General features: G+C 38.3%; 1 protein-coding gene and 2 non-coding genes across 3 annotated transcripts in view; all 3 read left to right on the forward strand.

Annotated features, from left to right (window-relative positions):
* Positions 1-1571: 1571 nt before the first annotated feature.
* Positions 1572-10879, forward strand: part of LOC109399852 (probable insulin-like peptide 7) — a 17252-nt gene continuing 7944 nt past the window's right edge. Inside the window, exon 1 of the mRNA XM_019672341.3 lies at positions 1572-2144. Coding sequence (XP_019527886.3) covers positions 1835-2144 — 310 coding nt within the window. The 5' untranslated portion in view covers positions 1572-1834. The remainder of the gene's footprint in view (positions 2145-10879) is intronic.
* Trnaq-uug (transfer RNA glutamine (anticodon UUG)) lies at positions 2190-2261 on the forward strand. Its single transcript has one exon. It is a non-coding gene; the product is annotated as a tRNA-Gln (tRNA).
* Positions 4892-4963, forward strand: Trnaq-cug (transfer RNA glutamine (anticodon CUG)). Its single transcript has one exon. It is a non-coding gene; the product is annotated as a tRNA-Gln (tRNA).

Genomic DNA, 10879 nt, shown 5'->3' on the forward strand with positions numbered 1-10879 from the left:
GGAAACGGCGGAACAAGTTTTGTTCGTGTGCCCGCGTTTTCGCACTATGCGTGACCGCATGCTTGCCACATGCGGGGAGGACACAACTCCGGACACTTTGGTCCAGAGGATGTGTAGGGATGAGTTTGACTGGAACGCCGTTTCAACGGCTATCACCCATATCGTCTGGGAGCTACAGAGGAGGTGGCGCGTGGACTCGAAGAATAGCTAGTTCAGATGCAGTACAAGAGGTGGTCCAGGGATTCGTAGTCGGCACCGTAGGTCATTCCGGTGCCCTGCGGTCGAGATCGACCCTTACAGCGATTAAGTGGCCGCGGAGAGGGAGTCCTGGTAGCGGTGCTGTCGTGGCGTAAGTCTACTGGGTTGGATTCGCACCCGAGGTTGGAAAGGGGTCCCCGGCAAAGGTCGGGGCAGGTGAAGATCCTGCTGTCAGCTATCTTCGGGTGCATCTGATAGGGCCTGAAGGGTAGTGATACCCTTCCTTTGCCGGCAGGTCAGATCGGGTTGCACGTGGGCATCAGTTCTTGATGTCTGCAAAGCAGTTGGCGGGGGCGGGGTTGACCCTGCCCGCCTTTCGAGGACAAAGGGAGTGGCGAGGACCACTCGGGAAACTGGCTAAGCGCCAGCATGTTATCGTGATGGACTCTCCAGAGCGAGTCATCGATGTTCGTTGCTGTTAGGCCACGCAACTAACCTTGAGGGTGCGATGTGCACTAGCCCCTCTCTGAAGCAATGCCTTCTTGGTGGTTCCGGAGAGACGTAGGGTTTGGCGACCATTGGAATGTGTTTAGTGGGTACGAGGAGAGAGTAGTCCTGGCTTTTACTATTGTTGTAGAAGACGGCCTCAGCCTTACACGACCCTATCCTTGATGTTAGGGTGCCTGTTTGCAAATTATCCCCCTATGGCTTCGAAGAAAAAAAAAACAGCGCACCACTTCCAAAGTTAGGTCCGCCGCACGGATTCGGAGAAAAAATCGTTTTCTCTGGTCGAAAATTCGGGGTTTCAACTGCACGGTGAATGATGCGTTGGGACCTGGTGAGCACGGCATTTCTGGAGGATTTGAGAAACCTTACGCGCCATACAAAAATATTTTGGTTCTCATACTAAAAAAAATACAAGGGGGGATGGGGGTGTCGGAAATTCCCTTACGTAATAAATGGACAGCCCCTCAGTCATGAGATCTGGACCAAAAAGCAGTCAACATTATGGCTAATGATAAAAATCATATCGGGGATCTCGTTAGAAATTCTGCAATTCTTTTCGGGTTTACATGTAAGCACTTAGTAATGCATACTTGCCAAAATAATATAATGATTTCCACACCTCACATCAAGATATTTACGCAACGATGTCCGTGATATTTAGGTTGTCATACCCTCCTACATATTACTTACACTGTCTCCAACCGACTCTGGCTTTCGATAGGATAACCTTTTCGATTGGTGGTTGACCGTTATCATCCGCAGGACAATCGTAGATGATGCAGCTAGCACTGTCGTCCACCCCCATCGTCGTCATCCACATGTTCCCAATAAGTGATAAAATAAAACTCTCGGTTTGATCTGTGTGGTTGCTTATAGGTGCTACACCTGGCCGGCGCACGCTGGCTGTTGCAGTGATTGGCAAGATTTCGTTGCGATTATAAAAGTCCATCGAGTAGCAACCGGCGGTCTCATTCCGGTCCGGTCCCGGTCACGGATCACAACCTGCTATAGTCTGGTGAATTCTCGGTGTCTAAGGTGGTCCATCATTTACTCGGGTGATATGAGTGTGCTAGTGCCATTTGCGGTGGAAAAGTGTCCCTCGGCTAATTGGAACTGATTGGAATTTCAAATGTGGTTCCCGGTGTCGACGAGGACGGCGGTGGCGGCAGCGGCGGCCCTTTGGGTCCTACTGATGGATACGGTGGTGGACGTCCACGCGGCTAGTTCCAGTGCCGAGGACGCTGCCCTCGAAGTGACTTTTAGCGAGCGGACCCGGGCCGATTGGGAAAAAGTTTGGCACCAGGAGAGCCATTCCCGCTGCCGGGATAAGCTCATTCGGCACCTGTACTGGGCTTGCGAGAAGGATATCTATCGGATTTCACGGAGGAACAATGACTACGGGAGCGGTGGAAGCGGTGCAGTGGGGAAGCGTGCTAATGGTGAATATTAGTGGAATAGTAATTGCATGGTTGAAACATACGGGAGGTTCCATGGTGTAACGGTTAGCACTCAGGACTTTGAATCCTGCGATCCGAGTTCAAATCTCGGTGGAACCTTTTTGGCGAGTGTGAAAGCATCATCAAATAAGGACCACTAACTTTGGATTGCGATAGTGTGAATCAGTTATTGTGTCGTCTTTCATCAAGCATCGAGTGGTGTTGGTTGGCCAGTGCTCGTCTTAGTTGTATGATTTGTATCTTATTTTTGGATTTTTTGTTAGAAGTGAACACATAAAACATTGTCAATAGATGTTGCAATCGCTTGTTTTCAAATAGGATGAAATTAGAAGATAGTGGTACCGTGAACGAGTTGCAAATTAAGATTTTTACAGTAGGAGTTGGACATTTATCCAACCAGGCTTGCTGAGTTGGATAATTTTGACAAGAACTGTAAAAATCACGTTTTGCCACGAGTTCTATACAGCATTTTTTAAAATAATAAAAACTATTCACTCGGATAAGATTATTTCCATGTCATCAGTATATCGTGCCATACGGTGTGGTGGGAACGCCCACGTGTTCGATCATGCTAGCAACGAATCAACCAAGCCGTGCTATAACCGTCACATTTCCACGCCTGATCGTGGAAACCAATCACCTCAGGTTATCAATCAAACAATTCCATTATGATTCATAATGCAACCGACATAAGTTGCATTATGAACCATAATGCAACTGCTTAATTTAGTTAAGAAATGCAGGTCATTGTGATACCAAAACGGCTAATGTAACATCGATTTTATACTGCAGAGTTGCAAAAAGTCGTATGTATTTGATAAACAAAATTGGGTTTCTTGTGGAAATACTAGCCCGTAAGCCGTGAAATTAGCAAATTTCGATGATTGTTGGATTGTGCAGAAGAAAATGCCGTGAATAACAAGCTCAAATCGATATTTCATCTTAACCCTCTGATTCCCAATCCAGCCTTTAGAGGGGGTATAGTTTGAGCATTTTATGTTTTTTTCTTTTCTGGGCAATCAAACTTTTTGTATTTTTTGCTGATATTTAGGATTATTTTGCTTATCTATACATGATTCTTAATGTCTTTCAAAGTGTTTTTACATTTTTTTAAATATTCTAAAAATTGATGTTTTGGTCACCTTTTAGATGTCAATGTCATTGTTTTTTTTTGTAAAATCGCAACAATCAAGATATTTGATTTTTTCCCTCAATCATTCTATTATAGTAAAAGAGTATATAGGGGAGTTCCCCTTATAGGGGAGTTGAAAACACTCTAAAATTATTTTTCCTCAAATAACACGGAGGTAAAATTTTCAATGAAAAAAAATAAATAAAAATATTTTAACAATAATCATGAAATCTCAAAATGTTTCCGTCTTAAAAATCGGTATCCCAAATAGGCTTCCAGAATTATATAAAAGTGTAGGGATTTATAGCCGAGGCGGTAAACGCACGGGTATTCAGCATGACCATGCTGAGGGTGACGGGTTCGATTCCCGGTCGGTCCAGTATCTTTTCGTAAAGGAAATTTCCTTGACTTCCTAGGGCATAGAGTATCTTCGTGCCTCTGCCACACGAATATACACATGCAAAATGGTCATTGGCAGAGGAAGCTCTCAGTTAATAACTGTGGAAGTGCTCATAGAACATTAAGCTGAGAAGCAGGCTTTGTCCCAGGAGGACGGTACGCCAAGAAGACAGAGAGAGAGGATTTTCAAAAACAAAAATTAGAAAAATCAAAAACCAAAATTTACAAAACTGCACATTAAAAAGCATCTCCTTCCATAACATATTTAAATCGATTTGAGATAGTGAAAAATTATATTCAGATCAAACTGAAAAGTTTAAGTATTAGAAGGTTAACGAAAAAAATAGCTGAAAGTTCATATTTTTCGTACAAAATGCAATAGATAAGCTTCATTTGCTTCTTATAACATATTTCCTAGGTCAAACCGTTTTTGATCTGCAGTCCTTTGATAGTGTACCGACTCTAAAGTACGTAGGCTTTATTATTGGTGAGTTCAATGTGCATATGAAATAAAAATTTCCCAAAAGAAAATTTTTGTACACTTTTTATTTCAAGATTGGAGGTGGCTTTGTGGATTATATTGCTATTGCCTTCGATATTGAGGGATTTGCACAAAAGTGCACACGGCCTATCGCTTCCGAAAGGTACAGCCGCGGTTTTCACTCCCTGTTTACTTCATCCTTATGGGAAATAACATTGCGGCGTTTCCTACGGTGCGGCTGTTCCTTTCAAAAACGATAGACCGCGTGAACTTTTGTGCAAAGCCGCTTTTTGAAACATTTCAACGGCCGCGCGGTGTTTACGTTTCAAGAAATCTGGCAATATTAATACCACAGAGAACAGACATGCAGGCCAGAACAAATTTCATTCAGAAAGTTGTGTAAGGATTTGAATCTTCACTTGAGTAAGGTTGCAAACCAATATGTACACGATGTGAACACTAACGCCGCCAAACACCATATTGCCACAGTCAGTGGTGAATTGAAACATTTCAAGTGGTGAATTAAATTAGTATGAGAAATTAACCGATTGCAGCGCCACGGTATTGCCACCCGTGTTACCGATTTCTAATGACCGTTAAATTCCTTACACAGTTTCGGAACTGGACTTGGACGTCTGTTCTCTGTGTTAATACTGTCATACCGCATTCCTCTCGCACTCAGAGTAGCTTAGCATATAGAAAGCCCACGCTTCTAAGGGTTCCATGGTGTAACGGTTAGCACTCAGGACTCTGAATCCTGCGATCCGAGTTCAAATCTCGGTGGAACCTCTGACGGTCAGAGATTATTTTTGATATAATTGACTGTGACTGTTCCCGCATTGATCATAACCAGAATTTACTCTCTTTATCACTACTATCAATTACGTTCAAATCGCTGATTTTGATATGCCAACTTATAAACTAAATAATTCCTAAATACAATCTTAGTCGGTTGAGTCACCGTCATTTTCCATTTCCATCAGAATAGGACTGACTGCTGTGTGGAGTTTACTGGAAGGCCATCTTTAATTTAAAAACCTAAATGACTTTTTAAGGGTTCGTTCAAATATTACGTAACGCTAAGGGGGGATGGAGAGGGTCCAACGCTGCGTTACGCTTCATACAAAATATCAAAATTTTTCATACAAAATATGTTACGTGGGGGAGGGAGGGGGTCTAAAATTTACAAATATTGCATTATGTTATATTTGAACCCTTAAAACTGTTAGCGCAGCGAACACGGTGGGCAACACAAACTCCTAGACCGGAAAACTCCCACCGTCGCGAGATTCGTGATACAGCGAAGAAAAACTAAACCGCCGATTATTCATAACATGTTTATTCGTCAACGAACTAGTACGGACTATTTACAAAACAATACACACATCGGCTATAAGCTTTGTCATCTCTCATCAACGTATACACTCTAGGACTTACAAAAACAATCATCACAATCATTAACTGATGCTGCTGTCATACTGTTCATCGTACCAGGGGGCTGGCACTACTATATTCCAACAAAAACTACACTCAGAATAAATAACATATTGAATTTAAAAGTTCTGCACTTAGATTATGACCAGTTGCTTTTACACTTGAAAACTATGTGCAGCGCTATTGAATCATTGTCGATTCAATCATGATAGAGCTTGTGTGCGTACTTTTAAATTTTATGTGCGCAAGGTAACGTATTATGCTGTTTTGGAATATATTCTAGTAATATTACAAATCATATGTTTTACTTATAGATTTTATTACTTGCACATAAACGGGTGATTCTCTCTCTCGCTAGCAATATATGGGGTTAGCGCACATAGGATCTATCAGTCGATTAATTTGAGTATAGTACAAAATAACAAAATAGTTCTATACCTACTAGGGTGCCAATGGAATGTATGGGAAAAATTTGACCATCGAATTTCAAAAACGGGTAGTGCTCAAAAGTTTCGTCTCCTCAAAAAAAGTCCCCATGCAAAATTTCAGCTCAATCGGACTTCGCTAAGGGGTGGCCCAAAGCGGTCAAAGTTTGGCTGTTTTGAAACACGAAAAATATCCCAAGGTAGGGATACATGAAAATTTCGAAATCGAAAATTTTTTTTTGATGCCAAATGCCTTAAAAGTGCATGAAACGTCGAGATCTGGTGTTATCTCAAAAAAAATTTTTTGGGAAAAAATTGACTTTTTGGACTTAGAAATTTTTTGAGTTGGGAGAGTGAAATGAATTTGAAATGGAGGATTTGAATTTAGTTGCTGAAATATTCATAGCAATAGTACTGGAACATGTCTTATATCATCGTTGGCAACTGCTACCATATTATATATCATATATCGTTAGGGTGGTTCACTTATTTTGCATTAGGGTGGTCCTTTTTGTAGAAAAATTTAAAAAATAAGATAATAGTATTAAAATACTCTTATATACCTGTAAGTCATTTTCAATGTTAAATATATATAATATTTCATTGGGGTGGCTCATTTATTTTTAATTAGGGTGGTTCTTTGAGTTGGAAATTAAGAACAAAAAAATATTTCCAGACAATTCACCTGTCATATTTTTGTATAGTTTAAAACCATGATGCTTTATTGGCATATTACACTTTGTTGAGATATTCCTAGACCAACATGTGGAAAGGGTGTAACAACCATTGCGAATTTCTGCTTCCCCTGTCCCTTCCGGGCGTATCCTCAATTATTCATGAAATCTTTTATTTTCTTTTTTAAATATTGATTTTTTTGGGTGCTTCACTTATTTTGCATAAGGGTGGTCCTTTTTGTAGAAAAATAAATAAATAAAACGATAATAGTATCTGTATTTGTATTGTATTTTCCGTTAGGGTTGTTTTTTTTTGGAAATCAAGATCAAAAAATACTTCCAGAAAATTCAACCAGCTAATATTTTTCGTATAGCTCAAGCCATGATTACCTGCAAATCTATCGGTGACTTATCTATAATGGGATATTCTCTAATTATTATCTCTCCTTTCGTTCTATTTCATTAATCACGGCATCAGTATAGTGATTAAAACCGATTTCTATCTACAGAATTAAATATTGTGGTACGGACTACCAATGTAAGATTTTGAAAAGTTTTGTGAGACTAAATTCGAAAATTCAAGTAAACATTTATTCAGCTGTTCAATATCCTTCTATCAGTTAAGATAGGAAGATTTTTTTAAATACGATGATTTCGGTGGTGTTAATCAATAGAGCATAATTTTCATACGTTCAGTGCGAACAAGCCTGGTCGTAGTAAAAGGGACGTTACGAAAGAGTGGGAACGGTTTTGTGATATTTACTAAAATCATGCTGATAGGTTTTTGGTACATTACATCGAATATATGTTCCTAAAATACATCTGATTTTTTTTTAACTTTTATTTTCATTTTCTTTTTTGTTATTCCTCTGTGTAATATCAGTTTCCAACAAGGATTCCGGAAGAGAGAGAGAGAGAGCACATAACACAGCGAAACAAAAATTAAATTTTGGCCTGTCTCAAAAGCGAACTTATGTGTCACTGATAGTTTTTGGGCCGCTGAATCCGAATCCGGGCTCAGATTTGCTCCAGTACGTCAGGATTTTGAGCTATACCTCAATTTATAGGGCAAAATATGCGATTTTGGGCTTTTTTGACTGCAAGCCATTAAGCATGGAAACATTTTTTTTAAGCAATCAAAAGGTTAATTGGTCAATTAACATCTAAATTAACGACTCATGCAAAATATTTCGTTTTACCTAATCAAATTTGATATATTTAAGCATTTTATGTTAGTATGAAAACTCGCATGCAATGTTGGAGGGTGACTTGTATGGGAAATATCATACCTAACATAAATCGCTTAAAACTATCAAATTCGATATGGTAAAACGAAATATTTTGCATGAGTCGTTAATTCAGATGTTTATTGACCAATTAACCTTTTGATTGATTAAAAAAAAATATTTCCATGCTTTATAACTTGCAGTCAAAAAGCCCAAAATCGCATATTTTGCCCTGTAAATTGAGGTATAGCTCAAAATTGTAACGTGTTGGAGCAAATCTGAGCCCGGATTCGGATTCAGCGGCCCAAAATCTGTCAGAGACACATAAGTTTGCTCTTGAGATATACCAAAAGTTAATTTTTGTTACGCTGTGTTATTCTATGTTTTTGTTCGTCCCATCACGATAGAGTTTAGGTTCACTCACCACTTCGGTATGCTATATGGTAATCTTGTAGCTAAGGTATGTTTTGTTTAGATAGATAGAAAGCAACCTACTGTTGTTCTTTCCCCAGCAACGTTACTGTGTTTTCAGAAATAAAGCAGCCCAAAGCAAAGAATCTTTTTAGAAAAGATAAACAAAAAAACTTTGTTGCACATCATCATCGCCTATCAAGCTGTCATAATTTGGATACGTTTAAAATCAGTTTATTATTCCTTATTTTAACCCTCTAATACCCAATCCCGCCTTTAGACGGGGTATAGTTTGAGCATTTTTGTATTTTTCCTTGCCCGGGCAATCAAAACTTTTATATTTTTAGCTGATATTTAGGACTGTTCTGTATATCTTACAATGGTTTTTGGTGTCTTTTAAAGCGTATTAACATTTTTTAAAAATCATTGAAAAATTGATGTTTTGGTCACCTTTTCAATGTCATTGTTTCTTTTGTATTCAATCGCAACAATTTACGTATTTTAAATTTTTCCTCAATCATTCTATTATAGTAGAAGAGTTTAAGCGAGTTGAATACACACTAAAATTATTTTCCCAAAAGTTACACGGAAAATAAAATTTTCCATGAAAAAAAAATTAAAAAATAATAATTTAACAAAAATCATAAAATCTCAAAATGTTTTTGTCTTGAAAAATCGGTAGGCCAAATAGGCTTCCAGGAAAAATATAAAAGTGTAGGGATGTTCAAAAATAAAAATTAGAAAAATCAAAAATCAAAATTAACAAAATCGAGAATTCAAAAGAATCGTCTTCCAAAACATGTTTAAATCGATTTTAGATGACGAAAAATGATATTTAGATCAAAATAAAAAATTGGGTATTAGAGGGTTAAACCATAATAAAAATCTGGACCAACATTTGTGTTACGGAACAACCATTGCAAACGCTTACTTACTTACTTACTTTCTCGTCCATTCTGGGCATATCTCAATATATTATGCAAACTTTTCCAATTAAAGGATTTTTTTTTCCTCCCCTGTTGGGGAAATTAAGCCACTGCGTCCAATAGGCTGAACTTTTGTGGCATGTCCCGTTTTGATATTCGCATCTAGCCAGCTAATTACCATGTGTCAAGTAATCAGCTACTGCCACGACGCGTCGTCTCCCAGTCAGGTGCAATGGAATTGATAAACTTCAAGACCTTCCCAGGTTTTGCAGACCAGATCTCACTGGGTTGCAAGCAACCACTATTTAGAAATCTTTGCCTGCGCGTGTATAAAGCACCACAACTGCAAAGCAGATGTTCCGAGGTTTCAAATTAAAGGATAGAGGAGAGTCAGCTCTATCTGTTACTGGTAAAAAAAATCCAGGGACATAAGAAGCAGAAATTCGCAATGGTTGTTACGCCCTTTCCACATGTTGGTCTAGGAATATCTTAACAAAGTGTTACATAAAGGATCATGGTTTTTAACTATACAAAAATATGACAGGTAAATTTTCTGGAAATATTGTTTTGTTCTTAATTTCCATCTCAAAGAGCCATCCTAATTAAAAATAAATGAGCCACCCTTATGAAATATTATATATATTGAATGACTTACAGGTATATAAGAGATTTTTTAATACATATTTTTTAAATTTTTCTCCTTATTTTTTAAATTTTTCTACAAAAAGGACCACCCTAATGCAAAATAAGTGAACCACCCTAACGATATATGATATATAATATGCTAGCAGTTGCCAACGATGATATAAGACATGGTCCAGTATTATTGCTATGAATATTTCAGCAACTAAACTCAAATCCTCCATTTCAAATTCATTTCACTCTCCCAACTCAAAAATTTTCTAAGTCCAAAAAGTCAATTTTTTTCCAAAAAAAATTTTTTGAGATAACACCAGATCTCGACGTTTCATGCACTTTTAAGGCATTTGGCATCAAAAAAAAATTTTCGATTTCGAAATTTTCATGTATCCCTACCTTGGGATATTTTTCGTGTTTCAAAACAGCCAAACTTTGACCGCTTTGGGCCACCCCTTAGCGAAGTCCGATTGAGCTGAAATTTTGCATGAGGACTTTTTTTGAAGAGACGAAACTTTTGAGCACTACCCGTTTTTGAAATTCAAAAATTCGATTTTCATTGGCACCCTAATACCTACCTATGCAACAAGTTGCAAAATGATGATTTTTTCAGTACGAGTCTTACATTTATCCAACGAGACTTGCCGAGTAGGATAAATACGATGAGTGCTGAAAACATCCAGTTTTGCAACGCTTTGCATATTTTTTTTTTGTCGTTACGAAAAATGTGGTTTGAATAGGATTTTTTTCTAGTTTACATACTTTTGTATAATGAGGAACGACTGAGTATCATGGTCAACCAACGATGAACTATTTAAGTTATACTAAAATAGGGGAACTTACGTATTTTCAGCAGTTTTGTTCTCTTCGTCATGGAGGGTTTTCCGAAACCTGTTGAACTCAGAGTTGACCTCAAAGCCTTCCCAACCAAGCTGAATTATATGACCAAGTTAAAGGCCATTTGCCCGACAAA

The sequence above is a fragment of the Aedes albopictus genome, chromosome 1 (assembly GCF_035046485.1).
Source record: "Aedes albopictus strain Foshan chromosome 1, AalbF5, whole genome shotgun sequence".
Classification (NCBI taxonomy): Eukaryota; Metazoa; Arthropoda; class Insecta; order Diptera; family Culicidae; genus Aedes; species Aedes albopictus.